The 25,127-nt window shown below is 31.2% G+C and overlaps 2 protein-coding genes across 5 annotated transcripts; both read left to right on the top strand.

Moving 5' to 3' along the window:
• Nucleotides 1-5,210: 5,210 nt before the first annotated feature.
• Nucleotides 5,211-8,191, top strand: LOC113872103 (FCS-Like Zinc finger 8-like). 3 transcript variants are annotated; one of them, XM_027509372.1, is made up of 3 exons: nucleotides 5,211-6,124; nucleotides 6,238-7,105; nucleotides 7,717-8,153. In XM_027509372.1, exons 2-3 carry the CDS (start codon nucleotides 6,303-6,305, stop codon nucleotides 7,814-7,816), a joined length of 903 nt encoding a protein of 300 aa, XP_027365173.1. In that variant the 5' UTR covers nucleotides 5,211-6,124; nucleotides 6,238-6,302; the 3' UTR covers nucleotides 7,817-8,153. The 3 variants fall into 3 exon arrangements, with proteins under 3 accessions (XP_027365173.1, XP_027365176.1, XP_027365174.1); XM_027509375.1 differs by having other exon boundaries at nucleotides 5,259-6,124; nucleotides 7,683-8,191; XM_027509373.1 differs by having other exon boundaries at nucleotides 5,259-7,105.
• Nucleotides 8,192-9,745: 1,554 nt separating this feature from the next.
• LOC113872153 (folate-biopterin transporter 1, chloroplastic) lies at nucleotides 9,746-14,646 on the top strand. Of its 2 annotated transcripts, none has more exons than XM_027509470.1 (9): nucleotides 9,746-10,071; nucleotides 10,336-10,571; nucleotides 10,813-10,877; nucleotides 10,984-11,146; nucleotides 11,971-12,119; nucleotides 12,236-12,490; nucleotides 12,616-12,784; nucleotides 12,877-12,969; nucleotides 13,672-14,646. In XM_027509470.1, exons 1-9 carry the CDS (start codon nucleotides 9,855-9,857, stop codon nucleotides 13,969-13,971), a joined length of 1,647 nt encoding a protein of 548 aa, XP_027365271.1. In that variant the 5' UTR covers nucleotides 9,746-9,854; the 3' UTR covers nucleotides 13,972-14,646. The 2 variants fall into 2 exon arrangements, with proteins under 2 accessions (XP_027365271.1, XP_027365270.1); XM_027509469.1 differs by having other exon boundaries at nucleotides 9,848-10,071; nucleotides 10,342-10,571; nucleotides 13,672-14,570.
• Nucleotides 14,647-25,127: the final 10,481 nt, after the last annotated feature.

Consider the following 25,127-nt stretch of genomic DNA (forward strand, 5'->3'; position numbering starts at 1 on the left):
TTCAAAGAATTAGATCAATTTTAAAGATTAAAAAATAATTTATTAAACAAATTAATTATTTAAATAAATAAAACAAAAAAATTATTTAAATATGAGAATAAAAATATATTTAAACGGAAAAGGAATCAGCTTTCATGGGGAATGATAACATCTTTTTCTTTTAGCAAAATAATATTAAATCTCAACACTGAAAATATTAAGAAATATTGGCTGCCAAAACTAAGTTGGCAAGATCTGACCTTTAATAACTTATTTAGTGTAATTTATTCCGTTGTTAGGTTGACTGTATTTGGACGCTATACAGCATTATTAGATGAATATTTTTATTAAAATTATATTTTGATTATTAATATCAATTTCATTATATGAAATATTAATATAAAATTTTAATTAAAAATAGTGTAAAATACATAAAATATTACACTTAAGATTTATCTTTGTTTAATTGTTAAACCAAGGAGTAAGTAGAATCCATTATTACTGCGTAAAAACATGATCGGCTAATATTTCACCTGTTTATGCAATGAAAAGAATATATTTTCACGTAAATATGGTTAGAACAAATAAAACTGTGATTAGACATTACGTTAAAAGAAGTGTGCATCATAAGATTAGAATCTTAAATTGGAAATAATTGAGTGCATTATGAGATTATAACAAATAATGTTTAAAAAACTGATTATAATTAATCCGTATTGATCATGCAATCATGCATTACATTATATATATTAGCCAGTTATAAAAATTCGCCACGGCGTCGTCAAACACTCACCATCTCTCCTGAACAAATGCACGAGGTTAAGGTGCAAGTGTCATATTTATGGTAACTTGCATGGGAATGTCATGCAAGAAGGGAGGCAAGAACTAATAAGAACATTATAAAAATAAATTAAAAAAGGAAAAGCTAGTTTGCCTAATAGATAGGTAGCTATATATAGGGGCATTATATCCACCAAACATATGTAGGTGCATTATTTACCAGAATCAATCAAGCAACCCACCAGTGACCAACCTTTTGAATTTGATATACATAAATAGTGGGAAGGAATCATTGCACCTTATTTCTTCAGAGTTTATTATTAATAATATTTTTTTAAAGATTACATTAAGTATTAAACTGATGAAAGAGATCATTTCTAAACTACTAATTTTGTCGTAGTCGAATTGATATTGATTTGGTAATAGTAAAACATATAATTTTAAATATTACACTACATTGAATGATAAATTACTATCAGAATATAACAAATAAATTAGGTAAATTTTTTAATTAATGTAAATATTTTATATTATATTTTTTATAAAATAAAAGACGTTCATAATAAATAATTAAAAATAATAATGATAATCTACACATAGATTCTGCCTATGAATATTCAATTATTTATAAATTATTTCAAATACTCTTTAAAACAAAAGATTTTATTTTAAAATCGCATGAACCAATTTTTTTTTTATCAATTTCTATAAATTTTTATTAATTTTAACAAATTTTTATATATTAGATCAACCTTTTACTCTATTTTCTAAAATTAAAGATTTAAATTGGTTTTAATTTTGTTATATGAAAGACTATTGTTTTAAGTTTTGTTAATATTTATTTTTTAACAAAGTAAATGAATAAATCTTAGTCACTGTTGTTTACTTTCATCTATTAAGTATTATTAAACATGTTAATTTATTGTTGAGAGGTTAACTTTGTTTTCATAGTAATTTTTTTTACTAAAACAAAATTGTCTTTAATAAATGATATTTGTGATCTAAAAAAAAAATATTTATTAAGTATTGAATTGAATAGATTCTTAACATGTTAAACATATGCTAACTCATATCACAGTCAAAATACAACATTTTTAAAATAATTTAAAATATATGTTTAAACAAAATTTTTGTTTATTAAAAGTTTATTACTTAGATTTATTTTTTAAAATAATTATTATGATTTTGACTATAATAAATTAAATAAATAAAAATTTTAATCTTTATCGTTAACTCATGTGTTGTGTAAGCTAAAAAAATTAATTTTAACATTGTCACAATCACATTTGTAATATATTTTTATTTTAATTAATACACACTTAAATTTTATTTTAATTAATACATTTTATTCACAATTTAACTTATTAGAACTTGTTTAAAAAACTTTTTTATTTTTAAAAATAAAAAAATTAAACATAAAATTTAGTTTTACTTTATCTTTAATTTTTTTAAAATATTATTTTTAAAAATTAAAAATCAAAACAGAAACAAACAAGCCTTAAAATTTTCATTAAAACACTGTTAGAAAAAATCTTAGTCTATTTTTTTTATTAAATTTGTTTAGTACTTGTAATATAATTTTTACTTGTATATTTTAATTTTAAATTTTTTTTCATGCTCTATCTTTTTTTTTTAATGTGTTAAAGTTATAAGTGGTTTATATCATATACTTTTCACTGAAGGGTGAGTATTTTGATAGCTCTGTTTTCATTATTGAATTTTGAAAGGAGCTTTTAAAATGTTTACAACAATCAGCAGTGCTTACAATTCTATAAAAGAATACATTGAGCTTTTAAAAATGTTGACAATAATATTTTGAAAAAATATTTTGATAAAAAATAAACAAGTATTTAATAATGTTTTAACAAAAAACTTAAAATGAATTAAATTGTAATCCAATTTAATTTATTTTTAAAAAGGGAGGGTGTTATATAATTTTCAAATAAAAAATAGTAATGTAATATATGTATCTTTTAAGAAAGAAAAATATAATTTATTTTAAAAATTAAAGACATGATTAATTTTTATTTAATTATTTTTTCAAAGCTTATTTATAAAACATAGAGGTTTGTTTTATATATGAAAACACAGAAAAACACCAAATCTTGCTTGCTTTTATAGTTGTATACAAGTTATAAAAATATTTTGAGTTTGGTTAATTTAATCATGCTTGAAGCACCCACGCGCCTCCTGGCCTCCACTTATTGACTCTTTCATTGGACGTTGCATGCACCAAATCCATTAAAAGAATGAAGAGAACGCCGCGCATAAAAACGGTGACGCAAAATTGAACCAACCAATGGGCTAGCTGGGGCCAGAGGGATGGGTTCGGTATGGTTCACTGGCTTGGTGTTATCATGAACCATGATTGAGCCTGTGCTGGCTGGCTAATCCCAAAATGGGTCCCCACGCGCTCCCTTTTCTTGTATGGGCATTTTAGTAATTATGTTGTGCTAATGCTTAAAAAACAAATTCAAATGCTATTTCATAGGGGTGAAAAAAAAAGAGATATAAAAGATCACTGATAATTATTTTGATTAAGTTACTTTATTAATTATTTTAAACTAATGAATAATTTTTTAAAAAAATATAAAAGGTATAGCAATTTTTTAGTTGAAGAATTAAAAAAAGAAGACGTCCCATTCTCATTAAAAATGCTAGTAATTGTAAACGAGACCAAGGGGTCCGAGTTAAGTGACGTACATGGACTCAAGAGTTTAATATGAATAAAAAAAGAAAAGAAAAGAAAAGAAGTGAAGTGGGACCCGTTATTATTAGGTTGACGTAGGACAATGGTAAAGTATTTTAGTGATATTTGATATGATGCTACTCTCTACAGACGGGTCCGTGAACTCCCCACTACCGTTTCTGTGGTAATTTTTAATATTTTAGAAAAGGGCCCCACGCAAATGACTATGAAACTTCACTCATTCCTTCTTTTTTAGTCTGTTCGTTTTTTTAATTCGGAGAATTAAAATTTATCAAATTAAATTGAACCGGTCGAGTATAAATAACTGCTATACATTAGAAAATGTTATTATATATGCATTTCTTAAGCAGGATTGCATAAAGATAACTTAAAAAAGTATATATAATGTATTTTTAATTTTTTTAAATATATATAAATAGATTCAAGTAGATAGAAGAATAAAAGCATGCTTGATTTTATTTGTATTATATTATATTTTTAAAAACATAACAATGACCGGATCGCTATTTGTTAGGAAGAAAGCAGTTACCACATCAGAACATATAAACAGTTTTCTTAAAAGCACGATCAGAGTTCGTTTGTTTAAAATGATTTCACAAGAAAAGTACTTTTTCAATTTTTTAAATGTTATAACAAAATTGAAAGGTGAAATATATATATTTTTTAATTAAAATAAACACATCTTAAATTTAATAATTATTTAATTTATCATTATAATTTATTAAAATAAAGTTTAAGCTCGAGTGATAACAACTAGGGTTCTACAATATAGGAGGGCTTAAGAGAAATAATGTCAAAAGCGCAATTAAGATCATTTATCCTAAAATAAAAATATAATCACCGCAAATTTTTATATTACTAAAGGCAATGTACGAAACTTTTTTCAACTCTGGATGAATCAGAATTAAATATATATATTTTAAAAATATAGTATAAATAAAATCACTGTGTAATAGGTATAAATAAAAAAATTGCTGGTGAGGTATATTTTGACAAAGTGAGTATAAATTTTCTCTCTTAATATAAGAATTAAATATATTCATTTTTTTAAATTAATAATGCCTATATATATTATTGATAAAATGTATATAATTTCCTCTCCTAATATAACTTAGTTGACATTACTATGAAATATGCAATAAAATTAAATAGTCGTGCTCAAATCTCAAATCATGAGTTTATTTGGAAAAGTTATGTAAATTGTATGAAAATAATTATCTATAATGTTTATATTTATTTTAATAATTTTAATAATTAAATTTAAAATAAATTTACGATTAAAGATTATTAATTAAAAATTTAGTTAAACTTTGTATTTAAGCACATCCTATGTCATGTCTTCTTTCGAGTTCTTTCCCCGTAACTTTCTCCAAAACTCACCTTACCAATAAATATTTCTCTAGGCTTAAAAATAATAATTGGATTTTTTGAACAAGAAATAGGTGAGATTTATGTATTTAATTAATTTAGAGTCTCGTGACTGCCCCTAACGTACGATGGTATATGTACTCCCATAATACACTCTGCCTCTGAGAGAGTTGAGAGTGAAAGATAAAGATAGCCGATCGGAAAATCCACTCACATAACGCCACCTTACCTTTGTTTCGTGACACAAACAACCTTGGTAAAAACTGCCATTGCTGAGACCATAGTGTGCTTTTTTATTAAAATAAAATCACTGAAAGTCTCCTGAACCAACACAAAAATAAAATTTAAGTTAAAATAAAAACCACCGATTCTCAAGCACACGCGTCTCTATAAGAACCCACCAACCAGTTACTCCCATTCCAAACCCAAACCGCTTTCTTATCTCTTGCCTTGTGTCCTTTGCTTCTTCTCTCTTTCTCTGCAACTAGTTACCAATTTTTCATGACTCATGATGGAAGGCTGAACTAGTGGGCAAATAAAGAGTACTGTGAAAAAGATAACCCCACTACTCATAAAAGGGAGAAGAGAGAAAAAGAGAGGGGCTTTATGAATTATCATCACGGTTTCTTTTAATTTTTTTATTTTGTTTCAGAATTTCCCTTTTACGTTTCGGTGCTGAAATGGGATTTTAGGGACCAGTTGTTTTGGTTTTACTCTAGAGGGTGTTCGGCTTTTTACTGGTTAGGCACTAATTATTTGTGCTGAAATAGGAGTCCAAGACAGAAATGCAAAAAAATTGAAAGAGAGAAATAAAGGTAGGCAAAAGAAGGAACAAAAATACAAACTCTTCTTTGTTCTGCTGTCTGATGCATGCACGTCTGGTCCTTTGATCATGACCACTGAGGCTCTCTTTGCATGTCGTTTTTGAGCCCCATCGTGATTCTATTCTCAGAAACAGGAGAAGGGAGGGCGAGAAAGCCGGGGAAAAAGTCACCTTTCTTTTCTTTTTTAAAAAACCCTATTATTTTCTGTATTTGTTCCTCCAATTTTCTCAGTGGTTTAGGAATGGAGGTCACAGAGGTTTAATATCTCAGAGAAAAAGAGAGCTTTCTATCCATGGAAACTTGTTTCTGGCTTTCCTTAGAATGGTGGATTTGACTTGTGGTACACCTCCAAGCCTTCAAAATTTTATACCCTCTAAAACTTCTTCAGTGAAGCTTCAAGTTGGTTTTGATGTTGCCTTCTCAAACTCATGCCAGTGTCTAGGTGACAACCTTGTCCTTTCAGGTGATTCCTATAATCTTTCTGTCACACACACACACACACACAAATACTGTTATAAGCACTACAACTTAATAAGGTTCTAAATATCTGGGATATTCCGTGTATTGGTTTCACAGTGGGAAACATAAAATCAAATTATGCTGAGTGAGAGATCCAGGGCAACGGTTTGTGAGAAGCTCTAATGGCAGATTCTGGTTCCTCAACATCACTGGCAGAAAAGTACAAGAAACCCACTTCATCTTTCTTTAGTTCTCCGAGGTTGTTCACCAATTTTTCACCACAAGTGTTTCATGAAACCGAAACTATGATGAGCCCTACCTCCATACTCGACAGCAAGCCTTTCTCTGGCTTCAAGAACCCTTTCTGGTCCGAAACAAACAGCCCCCGAACCCCAGGGGGTGAACACAAGCGTTACTGGGATAAATTGGATTCAAAAGGCGTAGGTCTTGGCCTAGTTGATGCTCTTGTTGATGAAGACAAACATGGTGAAGTGAATTCAAAACCAGAGAGCCGAATGGTTCTGTTTGGATCCCAGCTCAAGATTCAGATTCCTCCCCTTTCTCCGTCTGAATCACCCAAATTTATAGTTGATTTGGGCATCAAGATGAGAAATTCTCAATTGGGTTCTTCCTCTGGGAGCTTATCACTCTCTCCGATGGAAAACTCTGCATCTGGTTGTGCCAATCCACTAATTGAACCCTGTAATTCTCACCAAATTTTCATGGGGTGTCTCTCTGCAAGCGAAATGGAACGCTCTGAGGACTACACTCGGGTGATTTCGCACGGGCCTAACCCAAGAACCACTCACATATTCGATAACTGCATCATTGAGAGTAGTTGCTTTGATGTTGGGTGCCCTGCTTCTTCTGCCAAGGAAAATGGGGGTTTTCTTGATCACACCAGCTTTCCCTCTCAGACTTTTCTTAGCATCTGTTTTCACTGCAAAAAGAATCTTGGGCAGGGTAAAGATATCTACATGTACAGGTAATTGCTTGTTGCCTTCTTCTTTATCCCTATCTTTGATTACTATTTGGTTAGGAGTTTGTTAGGGTCATGATATTATACTTGTCTCGAATACTTTTTTTTTTTTTAAATACTAATTTGATTGGCATGTATGTGAGAATCGAGATATCAATTAACTGCAAAATTGGCTCATTTATGTGCTGAAAACTTCCTTTAATCTCTGACCGACAAAGGGTACAGCTTTACCAGATTTCTGCAGCATATTAAATTTAGTGTCATAATGAATAAGTTTGGCCTTGTGTAGCTAATTTCATTTTGTTTTCTTTGTATTTTTGGGTCTGGGCTTATTTCTCAATGGTTAATAACCATTCCCACCCCGCCTCCCAAAACAAAACCAAAAAAGAAGGGGAATTGTGAATTAGGTATTGGAAGCACAAGTGTTTGTTTTGGTATAAAATATGATGTGATTCTCAATTATAATCAACGATGTCTATTAATTTTACGTTTGGTTATTGTTGATCAAAATAAAAGTATGCTTTGCTAATTTGTGTTTGATTGGAATCATCCCTGGAAATAATGGCATAATGAACCCAAAAAGATCTTCAACCAAGTTGCATGGTGTTGTGTTGCAGGGGTGAGAGGGCATTTTGCAGCCATGAATGTCGTTACAAGGGGATGCTGTTGGAGGAAGAGATGAGCAACTTGGAAATCGAGGATGTTTATGGGACTTAGCTCCATTCCTTTAGTCCCCACCCACCTAAAATCATTCGATCTTGCTTCGAAGTGCTTAGAATAACACCCTCTTTTTTTATTTTATTTTATAGTTTTCTAGGTTAATTTCTAGGACTAAAAATAGTCCTTGGAAATCCTGGATCACTGTACCTGGTTTTGCTATTTCTGCTTCTCACCCTCTCTGAGATAGCAGTGTAGAAGATAGAGAGGAATTGAAAGGCTGAGACACTGTAGAGGTGATTTTGTTGAAATTATGAATTAGGGGATTGCTGTTGGGTTGGGCACAGTTTTGTCTTTTGATTGATGTGTAATGATCACTATGTATGACTTGAGCTTAGCTCACATTATCTTTCTTTATTGTTATATATAAAGTATTCCACAATAATAATACTATAATCACGCACATAGGACCAATGACATCATCTCAAGTAGATTCTTTTTTCATTTCACATCGTTTGATTGTTTGTCCTTTTAGCACATAATACAGTACATGACGATCAGACTTCTTTGTACATAGCATTTTTTTTTTAGATAATCCGTAGATTTGTATATCGTTTTGAGGGACTGGAGCACATGTAAGTTTTGGAAAGGGAACAACTTTCTGACTTGTTCAGAAGAATGAATCTGTGAGGGGGAAAAAGAAAGAGGTGGAGAAGAAAGGATGAAATATTATATTTTTATTATTCGTTTATGGGAAGAAATCGAAAGGAGGAAGTCGTTTCTTGAGATAAAAATAAACTTCAACAGAGTTTCTTTTGTTTTGTTTTTTTTAATTTTATTAAATTCAGTCTTGAGAGTTGAGTGTAAGTATATATAAAAATTATTTTTTATTTATAAAAACAGTATACAGTATATAGTTATTGTATCAAAATTTTAAAAATATTATAAATATTTTTTTAATAAAATTTTATTATTATTAATTATTTATTTTTTATCTTAAAAGTTCTAAGAATTGAGAATAACAAAATATCTTTTTTAATAAGTTAAACAAAATTTTTAACAATGTGAAATAAAAAATAATTTCACATTAAAATAGTATAATAAAATATTTTTAATTAGTAATATATATATATATATATGTATTTTTTTATTCATTTAAATAAAATTTTAATTTCTTATTTACCTTGTTTATCTATTTGTGGATAAAGTAAAACGAGTCCGCGTCTATATTTGTTTTTCTTATATTTAGAATTTTGGGTTCGGTAAGGCACACAAACCTTTGTGTTCCGAGTCCAAGTAAACTGTTATTATTAATTTTTCTTCAAATTAAAAATGAACGTCCTCAGTTTTTTCTCTGGGTGGTGAAACCTTTATTAAAAAGGAGAAAATCACTCTGCGTGGAAGTGTACTCCTTCAGAAATATCAATTGTATATCATTACCATAATTATTAGGTAAAACAACGCTGCACAATTCATTATATTTGCTAATTACGGGCACACTCGTGTTACAAACTTGGTATTTCAAGTAAACGTGTGATTGCGTGTTTGTTTGTTATATATCTAAGTATCATTCTTTTTGTTAACAGTAGCGTCTCTATTATTTTGTTGGAAGAAAGACAGAGTGGGAAAGAAAAGTGTAAAATCTTGTGTACTAACATGTAAGCATTAATCACCAAAAGGATCCTCAATCGTCCAGTCCAAGCAGAAACCTGAATTGATTCGACATCAATTGTCTCGTTTCGTTTTTGACGCACATTTACGTCAAATCTTGATTAGGCCCTTGACAATGATATCAAACCCAACTCATTGCGAATTATTGTTGGAAACACTTCGCAGTTGGGGCATTTTGTAGGCCCATAACATACCTTTCCTATATGGGCTTTGAACTGTTTTGTTGAAGGCCCTAGGAAGATGAATTATCCAAACCCCAACTTGAAACACCACCACTCATCCGTACCTTATTTATTCAATTTCACACAGAGGTGCAGCAAGGACTGTGAGACTGTGAAGTGTGAACAATAATAATAACATGCTTGAAATTTGATTTGTTTAGCTCCTTAATTTAATAACACTAATGTTAATAAAGTAAAATATAATAATGACTTGTGTATATATTTTGTCCTTAATACCAATCTTACCCTCCAAATTTTCTATTTTTTATCCCTCTCGCACACGCCACGCGCCGATTGTCGTTCACTCGCCGCGATTCCGCCGGAAATTGCCGGAAATGGAATTCTCCGGCACCGTTCCGAGGTCGGGCTCCTCTTTCCGACTTAACTGCAATGATGGTGACCCTTTGTTGGGTTCTCGTGCCGGTAAGCACCAAAATTGAAAATTCTCTTCCATGGAATTCGCAACAATTCGTGCCTTTCATAGCGTTTCTTCTGATTTAATGTGATTTAATTTTGCTATGAAAAAGTTTTAAGTTTCATGGAATCGATTATGCCAAGTGATATACTGTTTAGATTGAGCTTGAATTTCTTTTTTATTTATTAAGTTTTTAAATTCATAAATGTATATTCAAAAGTGTTAGAAGGAAAATTATTGGCAGCATTGTTGGATTTTGATTTTTGTGGCAGGTGCAGGAAAAGGGGATGCTTTAACTACTGAGACTGATCTAGAGGCATCCTCCTCAAGTAGAAATGCTCCTAGAAAGCAGAGATATCGTATGAGCAACATCAAATTGTTTGGGGTAGAATTATCCCCAGATAATGTTGCTGTTGCGATGGTATATTTTGTTCAAGGGGTTTTAGGACTAGCAAGGTTGGCTGTCAACTTTTACTTAAAAGATGATTTGCATTTGGACCCTGCTGAGGTATGTCTCGTTAACAACTAATGGTTTCATATGCAATTCAAACACATTTTTTTTGTCAGTTTCATTTGAATTTTATAACTTGTGCTCGTTTACTTAATCTAAGGTGTAAACAGTTGAGTGTGGGCCCTTGCTTGGATCAAATGTAGAAACCAAAAAACTGAAATTCGGCTCCTTTTCCTTTTGGATTGAATCAATTATACACTAACATTAGAAGGACTGACATGTTACATATATTGACCAGGCAGCTGTGATTTCTGGTTTCTCTGCATTGCCGTGGCTTGTCAAACCTCTGTATGGGTTTATTAGGTGAGTCTAAAACTGTATTACGTTGTCCTCTTCCTCAACTGTATGGTTCATCATTTTCCCTTCTTTTATCTCTCGTTATTGAAGTTGTTGTTAATATGGCATGCAGTGATTCTGTCCCCCTCTTTGGTTATCGAAGAAGGTCATACCTAGTTCTATCAGGGCTGCTTGGTGCACTCTCATGGAGTTTGATGGCTACTTTTGTTGATAGCAAATACAATGCTGCTTTTTGCATCCTTCTTGGATCTCTTTCTGTTGCCTTCTCGGATGTTGTGAGTGTCTCCTACTTAGTAGTTCACATATGCCTGGAATCTTTTAATTGTGAATAATGCTTGGTACACATCCACACCAAGCAGTCCACTTCATCATCTGTGTGAGGTTACTGGGTTAGATTGTTGGTGTACAGGAAATGAGGTAGGACCATTTGTAATCAAATGATAGAAATTAGGAAATGTAAGATGGCGTGTATATATGTGTGGGTCAGCATTATTCTATAATTATGTAAGTGTACTTCCTATCTGCTTTATTATACATGCTATTGTTGTGTACCAGTACATATCTGGCAAACAAGGGTTACGAATGGGATATTTTCTTTAATATTTTTTTCTTTTAAATAAATGTTACTGGCTATGCTATGAGTATTGAGTGGAAATGATTGGTAAAACTTACCTTTTTGCTTGATGCTTTGTTATAATATCAGTGTCTAATTTTATGCTATCAATTTATGCCAAAATTCTGGAATACTTAAAAATTCCTGTTTTCAGTAATCAGTTATCAAACTCCATACAGGAAATCTTAGAAAGGAGAGCCAAAAATTTAAAAAATTCACTGGAATGTCTCTTTCCTTCATTCTTCCCAAATCACTACTCAATATTTACCGAGTTACTGTCAAAGGAATCTTAATTACTAAGGTTTCTATCCTGGGAAGGATGGTACTTTTGCGGCTATTCCTTTTCTATCACTGTGCTTCAGGCACAGATACAAACTCAAGTGTTTTGTGTATTCAATTTTATCTATCTCTGATATTATCACTGTACTATCTTCTATAGATTGAAATTGTTCAAAGAACTTTGTCAGACCCTGAGCTATGTTTTAGGTTGTAGATTCAATGGTTGTGGAGAGGGCACGTGGTGAGTCACAAAGCACCTCAGGATCTCTTCAATCTTTATGTTGGGGTTCTTCGGCTTTTGGTGGAATAGTGAGTTCCTACTTCAGTGGGTCTTTGCTGGATACATATGGTGTAAGGTACTGAAAGAAGTTTGTGAACCAAGATACATCGATTTCTGATAGCAGCATTTGCTTTTTGTTTGTTTTTCGGTTTGTCTTTTTTATGTTCTTATAATAATTATGTAGTGTTCCAGGTTTGTTTTTGGCGTCACAGCATTGCTTCCATTGATAACATCTGTAGTTGCTGTTCTTGTAAAAGAACAAGCTATCCTTGGTACATCAACAGGGCAAAATCTTCTTATTGCTGGGCCAGAGTTTTTGGAAAGTTCAAAACAGAACATTATTCAGCTGTGGGGTTCTGTACGGCAGCCCAGTGTTTTTCTTCCCACTTTGTTTATTTTTTTGTGGCAAGCAACTCCCCAGTCTGACTCTGCCATGTTCTATTTTACGTATGTACATTCTGTGAATATGACAATTATATTTTGCTATGTGTAACAAGTTTCTTATCCTATTGTATTCTCTTACCAGCACATAGCATTTACTTCAAATTTAAATAATTTCTTATCCATTTCAGCACAAATTCTCTTGGTTTTACCCCAGAGTTTTTAGGGCGTGTCAAGCTTGTTACCTCGATTGCATCTTTGCTTGGTGTTGGACTTTATAATGGATTTCTGAAGAATGTGCCTTTGCGGAAAATATTTCTTGCAACTACCATTTTAGGTTCAGCTCTTGGGATGACTCAGGTTAATTGTATGTTTCTAGTAAGTTTATGTATTTTTAATTTGATCTGGCTGTTCTAACCTTCTTTCTGTTGTTTTTAACCTCTTTTTGTCAGGTTTTCCTGGTTACTGGACTAAACCGGCAGTTTGGAATAAGTGATGAGTGGTTTGCAATTGGTGATTCATTAATTCTCACTGTTTTGAGTCAGGTGGTCTTCGTCTTCTTTCACTTATTAGTTATACACTACTGGCTCAGAAAAACATATCACCACAGCTGGAGTTGTTATTAATTTTCTTGTGTTTACCAAAAACAAAGGGTTTCTTGTTTTTTGTTTATCTTTCTCTCATTGAGATTTTCTCACTGTAATGTTAAATCAGGGTAAGTTTGAATATTTGGTACTTTTTGAAGCTGCTTTTACATGCTAAACGCAGTAAGAACTAAGAAGGGTCTTTCAAAAAGCACCGGCTACCAGCTTTTGTGGGATTTAGCAGACACTTAAATTTTATATGCTTGCGTTTAACTCTATATAGACTACTTGTTTATAGAGAATTAAGGATACATGGTTTCCCGATTTTGAAGGCTGTCTAAATGCTGAGTATTATTGTTTCTACTCTTTTTTGCGATTAAAAAAAAGTAATTCTTCAACCTGTATTCTGAGGATTTTCACACCTTATGGAAAAGTAAATTCGAAGGAGGAATATATCTGTTTTGTAGTTTTGATAATGGTAGGTCAAATTTAATCCCTTTTATGACTTAGAACATAATTAATGCCATTGCATACCATTAAATAAGCAGTATCAACGTACACCTCAGGAATAACTTTCTGGTGCTTTGGTTCTACCATTCAACTAATAGTCTGTCATTTGTTTGAGCAAAATTTGTCTTGCATCTGATTATTGGTTTCTTTCAGGCATCTTTCATGCCCGTTCTAGTGCTAGCAGCAAGATTATGTCCTGAAGGAATGGAGGCAACTCTTTTTGCAACTCTCATGTCTGTATCTAATGGAGGAAGTGTTGTTGGGGGATTGATAGGCGCAGGTTTGACTCAACTATTTGGAATTACAAAGGACAGTTTTGATAACTTGGCAGCTTTGATAATCCTTTGCAATCTTAGCTCATTATTGCCTTTGCCTCTTCTTGGCCTTCTCCCGGGGGATAATCCTGACGCTAACTTGAAGGATAATTCCGATAATGAGATGAAGTCTAATTGATTCTGGTTGTTTGCCACTGGCATTTCTTAGATTTGTCTGTCTTTGCCAAGCTGTACTCAAGTTTTGCTCTCATTGCTTGCAAATTCAACAGACATCATTACACAAGTGCAGACAGAATTTTGTACATAGGACAATGCGCTAAAGTTGCTTCCACGGCCTTGTTTTAAAAACCTCTTTGATTATTAGGTGTCAATTTGCATAAGATCAAAGTTCACTCGGAACTAAAACTGACTTTGTGGAGAAAGAACCTCGAGACAGTGCTACACAATGTGCTCCGGAGTGGCTCACGATAGTAATAGTCATCGACGACAAAGTTTTAGTCCTGTTCGAATTTAGAACTATCCTTCACGGGGTTTCTTTGTAGTATGCTTTCTCCTTTTTGTTTAATCATGTACCCTTTTTCATTTGTAAGAGAACATGGGCTTTGTAGTTATTAGCCAATAATCGTCTTTTGACAATGGGAACCGAGGTTTTGGCCTTTCCTGTCGTGTTTCTATAAGATATTGTAATTGCCAATTACCTAAAGTCGACACCGGGCACCAAGCTTTTCTTATCTTCTAGTGGAGGGACGGTTCATTGGGCCCATATCCTATCTAAGGTTAATTAATTATCTCGGGAGTTTATCCTCAAGTCAACGTTCTCATGTATGGTAACATGGAGGATTTATTCTGTTTCAATCATGAGTTTTGTTAATTTTAATTTTAATGGCTGAATTTAAATATTTATAAATAAAAAATATTTATAAAAAAAATATACAGTTGTTATTGTATTAAAGTTATAAAAATATAATAAATATTTTTTTAATAATATTTTTTTATTATTAACAATTTATTTTCAGTCCTTAGAATTAAAATTAACAAATTTTTTTAATTATTCTAGGTATAAATTTATTCATTAGAAATTGTCAAGTAACGGTGGTATTACTATTTACTATTACATCTTCTCTCAAGAGTCAGGAGTTTGATTTTTGCATTTTGTTTCTCTGATGAAAAGTTATATTTCAAAATAAGGAAGAGTGTGTATTATTTATGCTTCATGACTAAATAGCTCTGAATTTGTGCCTAGAAAAAGTTACAAGGAGAGGGAATGAAAATGCATTGACCAACGCTGAAGCTGATAAGGCCCTGGAATTTTATCTTCAGACAAAACTTGGTCAAATTTTGTCTCAAATTTTACTGTTAGCTTTTTCGAGGAATGCGGTTTTCCTATTAAAATTTGTAATACATATTTAATGGAGGTTCTTTGATGGTAAGGATGTAAAAAATTGAATCTAAGTTTTATTCTTTATTTTCCATATTGTGATGGTGACAGCATCGCGATTTTAGGGCAAAAAAAATCCAAGTTTAATGAATATTGAATGATTTTCCCTTCACATTCTCGTTCACTTCACAAAAATCTAACCTTTCAAAAGGAGGAATTAAACATATACTCAAGCATCGCACAGACATCTTAATTTTCAAAGAGAAAAATTAATAGTAACAGAATATATTAAAAAGTAAAAAAGTACGTTGATATATTTATCTTTTCTTATTTAGAATTTTACTATACATATAAGTTTGGTTTAATGGTACTTAGAATATGCATTATTTAAATACATGGTTAGGATAATTTTACTTGAATTCGGTGCTTCCAACTCTTTTTTCATCCACTTTAAATAAATTTCTTAATAACTAATTAAAAAAAATAAAGAGATAAAACAATTAAACTTCTTCTAAAAGTTAAAATAAAGTTATACATCTTATCTTTTATAAAATTTAAATGGAAAAACTTTTAACAAAATAAATTTTTACTTGTAAAAAAATTTAATTCATTTTCTCTTTATATTTTTTATAAATATTTATTGATACATTAATACAAAGTGAGTTTTTATCAGGACTTACCTAACCAAAAATGTGTTGCTCCCTTTTCTACTTACGAATTTTTTTAAAGTATTATTTCCTACTCAACTTTTCCACTTCCATCTTCTGATTACTCTTCATCTAAACTATATATTATATCCCTATCTCTTGCATTTATTTTATCATGTGACTGGTTACATTACCCAATCTCTCTCTTCTTTCTCTTTCTTTCCTCCAATTCGCATCCTTTAATGAGGAGTGAAAAAACGTTTTTTTGATTCAAAAGCAATGCATGATGAATGAATTCCTATACGCGATCCTGGTGTCCATTTTTTTTTTCCCTGTGGAAAAACATACGGCGCCGAACTTTATCATGAAAACAGTAAGATAGTAAAAGATTAATAAAGATAGATGAATATCTAAGATATTAATAAGACAATATCAATCCTCAAGGAAGAAAGGGATATTAACCCAATGTAGCTTCGGATATGGCGGCTTCACATGTGGCGAGTGGTGGATGTTACAGTCAGTGTGCACATGGTGGGTCACACTATGCTTTGTCATAGTCTACTGTTTCATAGTCATACACTTAATATCATTGAGTTGACATGTGGGGTCATGCATCACAGCTTTGGAGCCATTATGGTCTGGTCCAAGGCACACACTCACACACGCATATGTAACTGATCAATGAATTCAACTCTTATTTAAAACAGTAATCAGTAATACGAGGACAGGGTTCCCCGGCAAAGGGACTGATGTTCATGCTTGCTTGGCTCATATACCCGTCTTGCTTGAAGCATTTTACGTAGATAATCATTGTTGTTCACAAGTCAAAAAAGAAACGCCATAGGATTATAGGACATTGTTCACTTACCCATGCCACATATTTACCATGCATGCTTCTCTAGCAGCAACTTGAGTCCTTGTTATGATAAAGGTGCCTTAACCTAGTGGCTTTCTAATTTTATTTTCCTCAGTGAATAATATAAATGCATGTTGCATGTTATATATTCCTGTCATTTCAAAGAATTTCTGTCCTTTCCACCCGCCCAAGTTGCATTCACAATTGAATAAACTTAATTGATTTCTCTGCACAATCAGTATACTATTGATACGAAATGCCGGCTGAAGAAACCCTAGACGCCATATAAATCCCATATGGGGCTTCCCAAGTTGCGATATGGCATTTTCTGCTAACTAATGCAACGGTCCAAATCATTCCGCACCATCAGATCAGAAGAAATAAAACTATTACCAACGCAGAAGAATATATATCTTCTTTGATCTAGCAATTTTGTTGTACTTGTTTTATATTTTTCTACCTTTATATATATATATATATTCGTTTCCCCTCAACGTAGCATATAATAAAATTACTTAAGTAGTTTGTTTCAGGCAGATGTAATTATTATTTTTCTTTCTGTTGTTACTGGCTTTTCTTTTTCTATTTCTTGCCTTGCTCGCTTAAATTGGATGTTTTATGCAAAATGATTAGGTTTTGCCAATTGAGATTCTTTGAATATCCTTCTTTAGGACAGAGTGGCTATCAACAATCGAAAAGCTTTCCGATAGGAAGGACTCAAATTGAAATCGAGCTGTTTTGAGTCCAAATGATCAAAGCTGATATAATAACAGAAGCTCACGATTGCAACAATAAAGTATTCGAAGGTATAAAGACAGGTGCCCCACTAGCAATTTAGAAAAAGAAAATGTTCAGACCACAGTTCCATCACCAATACAAGATCCTGTTTATTGGTTACATATAATTAAGATACCCCACATAATAAAATATCGCTGAGATACACAGTTACAGCACTCAATAATGTTTATAAGATCTTTGGATTATGTTCTCAATTCCATGAAGCTGTTGGTTCAATAAATCTATTTCTCAGTGAAAAGATGGTGATAGCCAGTTTTTTAAAGCTTTTTGTTGATGTCGGGATCAGATTTTTGTCTTACAAAATTCTGTGGAAGAATCAAACTAATGAATCTTCAAAAACAAAAGCGTAAATGATGATACGTAACATTTAACATTTATAATTGTTGGCTATATATCCTCTTCATATTTCAAACTATCTTTTAGTCTTTTTCCAATAATTTATTTTATTTTATTTTAGTTCTTACATAAAGTAAATACGTAAAATTAAACATTTATAATTTTAATAAATGATGAAGATCAATTTATAAATATTTTTTTATGTAAATACTAAAATAAAAAATGTAAAAATTAATTAATATGTCGTAATTCATTACTTCAGCAAATGAAACATTTTTTCACATAAAAAATAGAACCAAATAGAATGTAATTTTTAATTTAATAAAAAAAAGAAAGAACTTCATTTTCAAAGTGTTGTTTGACAATTGAAAGACCTAAAATATTTTTCTTACATACATGCACCGTTGTACTTTGATAATTGGTGGTTGTTGCTGCCTTTGTGATTTTTAGGAGGCAATAAGACTGCCAATAATGATGGACAAAGATTAAATTAAAGCAACAATTATGATTGATTTGGAATTTTTTAGTTAAGACCTATCTGTATGAAAGCTATATCCATTTTCATGGCCTTCTAATAGCGTGTCTGAAGATAATGTTCAGTTGTTAAGAAGGAAAAGTAGATTAGCAAATGCTAAATGATTGATAACAGAAATGGAATTGAGGAGTAGTTGGATAGGAAGAAAGAAAGAATCCACATTAGGAAGGTAAGTGCCATGTGGGTTGCCATGTGAACGACATTAAGTTTGTGAACAGTGCAATCTCCCAACTATTACTTAAACATACCTCCAAGCAATGTCTGCATGTGAGAAATCATTGACTTCTGAAGTCTGAATGGATATATAGCCAACAGCATATCTAGGGAAAATTAAGCAAAAGAAAGTCAGACAAATCTAAAAGAATAAAACAAGGTTATGCCATGTGATTGAGAAATGCGAGATATATAGTACGAGATGAAAAATTTTACAAGATTTATCATGTTATTATTTTTAAAACTAATAGATTTAAAAATATTAACTATTTTAATTATTAATAATATATATTTTATTATATTAAATAAATTAAATCAATGAGATAAAAGCTTTACAAATGAAATATACATTTTGAAAATTTTAAATTAAATTAAAAAATTCTCAATACCCTAAAAGTTACGTTGCATAATAAAAAGGAAAACTGATTCTTAAAAATATTTTTATTTAAGAACTAAGACTTACAAATTGTATGTAGAAGTAGATAAGTAACGAGCATTTTCATTGACTTTCTTTGCTGAGTTACTAAATGACTTACCTCTCCTTGACCATATTTTCATCACACTGTAAATTTTGAACTCTTTAATGGGGTAGTTTCTTTTTCCACTAAATGTTACGTAAACACGTCACTACCACCTAACAGTGGTCAGGCTTGTATGTTTAAATTTTTTTTAAAAGTTAATGCTTACACTTTTCAATTGAAAATACACACGTCTTAATTAGAAGTATAATTAAGATTAAAGAATGCACATATATCTCAATTAATTTTATCGGCTGCTATGGAAACATAAATTTTATCATTAGGTTTAAACTCTTGAATGTAATAGTTTCTTTTTTCTTTAAACTTTGTGTAAACACATTACTGCTTCACTGCAGTGAAGGGTAACTGTAATTCTAAGCAGACTCTACCTATGGTGATAAGGATTTAAATCATGAAGATGTCGCCCTTGCGGGAGAGTTAGTAGCACAGCCGTAAGATACCCAATTAAAGACAAAAGAAATGCATTACGTGCATGTTTAAGTATGATCGCGAACCCAATGGTGTCCCTTGAGAGAGTTGACGGGTTAGATTCTTTATTGTTTTCACTTTTGCTTTTTGCATGAAGGATTAGATTCACATTATACTTGTAATATTATATAGGACAACAAACTTGACAGCAACACAAACAAACAGGCACAATAAAAAAAAATTTGCCTAGATTCTCGAGAGGAATAATGCTATTTGGATAAATGCAGCATGCAAGCCTAGCCGCAAAAAGTAAAACTGAAATATTAATTCGATATGGATCACTTAAAATTGAAAATATACGCCATATCAATTTTTTTTAATTATACATATATGTATTATTTAAAAATAAAAGAAAATAACTTTAAATGACTTTTATTAGCCACAAAAGCGATATTTTTTAATAAAATAACAGAGATAAAGGAGTTATAAAGAATGGGTTTTAAATGATAATATATATAACAAAAAATATATTTTAAATAAGAATGTAATTCTTTATACTATTGTCTGATGAAAAGTACATTATTATTATTATTATTATTGTGGTTGTAATTACAGTTAGAATCAAAATTAAATTTAAATGATCCATTTCATAAAAAATTGAATTAAAAACTTTGAATAATGTCTTCCATGCAAGAAAAGGGAGACGTACACTGATTTAATTTCTCTCATTACGATATATATTTGACTATTTGGATAAAAGAGGAAATGATATCTTCATGTTCGCATCATAAATTTTCTGATGCGAGTGATAATGTGGTGTAGCTCGTGACTCCCAAACATTACTCCGACATACCATTTTTGTGGTCATCGTAATTGCAATACACCTAACAGACAAGCAAACCCGTGTTTGGAATGAACGAAAATGGCACAGTAGCTTTACAGCCTTTTGGCTTGTCTGTGGACCTATTGGTAACAAGGGATGTACAGTTTTTATCTCTGAGAAGGACAATGTTTGCTTCTTCTTCTTGATGGTCCCAACAAAGAAAACCAAACTCTCCTATCACAAAGCTCGTATAATAAGCAAACGGAGTTTATTCTCACGCATGCTCCTTCTATTATGTCTTTGTTTTCAGCTTCAAACAGTTCACATCTGGATACATATTTTAGTGTAACTAGATGTCCACTATTTGTCTTTTGTCACTTAGTAGCTAACCTAAAAATTCCAACTATTAAGTGACGGCTTATAAATGATTTAATACGTAACACGATTCATCAATATCACTTGATTTGAAGCTTTTGTCAAGGTAGTATTCCTAAAGATATAGTTTGTGAGTCTAACTTTTAGACTTGAATTGATAATTAGGTGAAATCTTTTTACAATGACAAATCTAGAATTTGAATATGACATTTTAGGTAAATTCGTTTGTAATCATAGTTCACGTTCACTGTGACCCACGCATATTTTTTTTTTTATTAAAGGCTTTAATATTATGTCAATGACTGTCAACTTTCATTATGACTATAGTAAGAGTTTAAGCTACGTACTAGGTAAAGACTCACGAAGGTTTTATAGACATTGTTGTAATTTTTTAATAGCCTTTTTCATTGAAAACTATTATATCTTAGAGTTGGATATAAATTCAAATATGATGGCTTTATGTAGAGATACGCTGGGTTTTGGAGAAATACAAAAAAGAAGATACATTTTAATTTTAAATTACTATAATAGTTATAAAACCAAATAAAATAAACAAGATATAAAGTTTTTAACCGATCGGTTTATTTTTTATTTTAAAAAATATTGAATTAAAGAATATTTATTAAAAATAAAGATTTTATTCTCTCTTTTTCCTTCAAAATTTAAATTTAATTCTTAACATATGCTAAGTAACTAACTGTTTGTTTAAAAACAAATTAATGATGATGGAAAGAAATCGAAAAAGCTAAATTGATCAATGAACTAACGCATGATATATGAACAGTGATACATTACAAAATTCTAACCTGTCCATTGTTTCTCCTACTCATTTGATTTTCAAAACAAAAGCTAATTTCGTAGTTTAAGAAAAATTATGAACTTCGGTATTTAATATTGTGAGCTATATACGCGTCTATTAGTTAAAGATTGTGTGAGCAAGAAAGATCACACGCGTGTGAGATTGCAACGGACTTTTGTTGTTGTTATTAAAGTCACACGTAGATATTTATCTTATAATTTTATTTTGATGCCACCTTACTTTTTTATTGTTCTAGGTTACAATTTTTACTTGCTGCTATTTTCCACATCAGTGTCAACTAAAGTTAATAGTCCTACCCATTTTTTTAATAAAAAAGTTAATAGTCACACCAAGTACAGACTATTTTGATCTTAAAAAAAATGTGATTAGATTTTAGGCTCTGGTCACTAACAAAAGTGGTCCTAAAATTATTACCTAATATGTGCAATTATTGTTGCCAAGTTAGCCTGCTCAATTATGATTCTTCTAATGTCATGAACCTAACTAACTTTATTTTCTGTGGCTTAAAATAATGATCCGGGCCTTCAAAATCAGATCACTAGTCCCAACAGGACCAACCCTCCTTGCATTCACTATCAGTTTCATTTCAATGTGATCAGATTAAACCCTGAAAGGTACCATTTTATATTTGTTGGACTGATATAAGCATATACACAGTAAAAAAATCTTCTAAAGATTTATAAATTAAGAGCATGTAATGAATTTCAAATCCTAACTTAGTGAACATACAAATGGATCGTTGGGGGAAGGGGTTCAAACTCTCAACAGAACATGCACGTTCCATGTTTCCTTACGTACTTCTCCAATACATATACACCAAATCTGACTTTGACTTGCCTTTTTTTTTTGGAGCAACTCAATTCAGGGTTATGAGCTTGTAAGCAGTAACAGACCAATTGTGATCTTCCACGTGTCTCAATTGTGAGAAGTCCATATCTATTTGCTCCCAACAACGAGTCAACATTATTAGACACAGCATTGTAGTTGAAAGCAACGCTCAAGGGAGGAAGCCTAGCTGCGTTAATTAGATCACAAAGAAAAAAGTATGGGAAAGTATAACAGTACACAACTAATGATACTTCATTTTCAATGATGCAAGGATATGGTCACTTTGCTATCATGTAAATGAAGATCAATAAAAGTGAGTACAAAATAAATTGTAGACTTGCAAAATTGTGTAGTGGGGTGGAAATGTTTCCCATGAGTGGTAAGTCCTTGAAAATAAATTTTATGGGTTGATTACCCAATACCAGTGCTAATTAAAATTCTTATGCTAGCTAGCTTTGCGAACCTTTTGGCCAGGACATATAAGGGCAATGGTGTGTAATTGCCTTGTGCACTTTGTTGGTGGGGAAAAGCAGCTTTGCATATACGTTTTGGACTAGAATCTCATATGAAGATACTTTGGTCGTTGTGAAAGAGGAAAAGGAAAGAAAAAGAAATGGTTTTTTAGATGGGAAATAAATAAGCCAGAGAGTAGTTGTATTATTGCAATTTTCAACACCATTGAAAAATCTGGCAACGTGTAGTCAAGTCGTCAATTTGTTGTTTGTCACATTCACCTGTCAAGTAATTTTAAAGTGATTTATGACAAAAAAAATGGGCATTGTTTTCTAAAATATTTACTTTTATATGCACGCTTGTATCATTTCTTTTCATCCTTATATTATATTTTTTCTTAAAAAAATAAATAAAGTTAGGTGGTCAATCGGCGGACAACCTTCACCGGCATAGTTATCTTGAGATTTCAGATCAATGTTAATTCTCTTCTGCTTTAATTTTGGTTAAAATTACCTTTTTCCTTCATAAAATGGGAGTGTTGACTGTCATTCTCATATTTCTATTGACTTAAATAAATTTCAAATATTATTTTTATATTTAAAATATTTTCTTCGTTAATCAAACTTAAATGAATATTATAAAATATAATTAAACATGAGTACTAACAGATATCTTGGAGTGAGAATAGACGCTTTCTCACTAAAACCTGTCGGTGATATTTGATCTTAGATAAATATAGCTTTATCATCTAAATTAATTTGCACATTCTTAATTTCTTAAAGCGCGTTATTGAAAATTATATATAGACAACACTCTTTTATAAACCACATTGAACATGAATTTATGCTAATCTATGAGAGAAGTGTAATTAAATTAATTGAGATAAGGACATCCAGAAACATGGCTAAGTTCACAACTATTTGTTTGATAAAGTTTTCATTTTTTTTTAATGATTGTGACCGAACCTTGCTAAGCAAACCAGCATGAACCATCACAGCCATTGTAGGGGAAAAATCATTGCACTGCAGTCAACATTCATGGAATTAAGCTAATCAAATCGGCAAGCCTAGCCTACGCTGCCCTGCCATGTGCTTTGAATTTCCGAGTTTTCATTCCCTTTCTGTAACAACGGGTGGAACCAAATAAAGGAGCAGAAGGTCATGGCCAAGTCAAAAGAACATTAGCTTGAAAACATGAATAAAATAAGCGTTCATTTTGGTGATTCACATGCATGCTTTCTTTCCTAAATTTGGTTTTCTTTATATTAAATTCTTTTCACAGAAGCAAATACCTTGAGCAACGAAAGGCAAAAAAAATAAAAAATGCAAAAAATTATTTAATACTAATTTTTTAAAATAATTAGAAGTATTTAATATGATTAATTAGAATGACCTTTTAGTAAATGCTAACTAATATTTTAAAGACATTAATTAAAGAAATAAAAACCATTAAAACTGTTTACTATATTATCAGAATACTTCTAGTTTTTTTTTTATGATATCATTTTGTTAATACTCCTACTTAATAAAAAGCTTTGTAGGATGATATCATATTATTTAAAAAGAAAAAGAAAAATGCTGACTTGTATTGCTTTTTTTCTACTAAAGAGAGATGCTCACTTTGTGCCAAAACGGTGGTAATGTGCCATTGTGTGTGAGTAGCTGTGCTTGTGTCAAAAGTAGCCGTTCAACTAAAAAGAATGAGGAGGCTTACGCAGCTCTTGTAATTATGTACCATTATACTTGTGCTTCTGTCACAGTTTGATAAAGTAGAATTGCTGCTGACTTTGGAAGCTTTTTAAAAAAAATTTCATAAACATCTTATAAAATAATTTATAATTTATATTAATTTTCAATATCATATTAAATAAATAATCTTATCTTATTCTAAAAAATTTATAATTAAATTTCGGGCATAAATCATCACATAATAGAAATTCATTAAATAAAATAAAATAATTTATTTAAACTCATGATTTAGCGGGATTGTAACTCATTGTCCAAGTTTAAGATATCTCTTACAAAAACAATTAAGAAGTGAAAACCTAATTAGATAAAACCACTGAGAGAACGGGACAAACAACCAAAAGTGACAAGAAAGAGTAGAAAATTAGTAAAAAATGCAAGAAAAGATTAAAAAAGAGCGTATTATTAACTATGAAGGGACCCCTTTGCCCCACCTATTTTACGTTTTGGGTAGTTTGATTTAGGGGTCTATAGGATTAAAGTATTAAATGCTAGAAAGGGCCAGAGCAAAGGTCCCTCCGACCACCCTTGTCACATTTTCCACTGCCCATGTCCCTTAGAACATGGAGGAAATTATGGC

Source organism: Abrus precatorius, unplaced genomic scaffold, assembly GCF_003935025.1.
Source record: "Abrus precatorius isolate BTA unplaced genomic scaffold, Abrus_2018 Scaffold7, whole genome shotgun sequence".
Lineage (NCBI taxonomy): Eukaryota > Viridiplantae > Streptophyta > Magnoliopsida > Fabales > Fabaceae > Abrus > Abrus precatorius.

Bases quoted from the DNA above. Each gene is read 5' to 3' on its own strand.
- LOC113872103 (XM_027509372.1), top strand. From the start codon at position 6,303: ATGGCAGATTCTGGTTCCTCAACATCACTGGCAGAAAAGTACAAGAAA. The intron at 7,106-7,716 runs GTAATTGCTTGT...GTTGTGTTGCAG, and splicing joins AAAGATATCTACATGTACAG to GGGTGAGAGGGCATTTTGCA.
- LOC113872153 (XM_027509470.1), top strand. From the start codon at position 9,855: ATGACTTGTGTATATATTTTGTCCTTAATACCAATCTTACCCTCCAAA. The intron at 11,147-11,970 runs GTGAGTGTCTCC...GCTATGTTTTAG, and splicing joins CTGTTGCCTTCTCGGATGTT to GTTGTAGATTCAATGGTTGT. The intron at 12,785-12,876 runs GTTAATTGTATG...TCTTTTTGTCAG, and splicing joins CAGCTCTTGGGATGACTCAG to GTTTTCCTGGTTACTGGACT.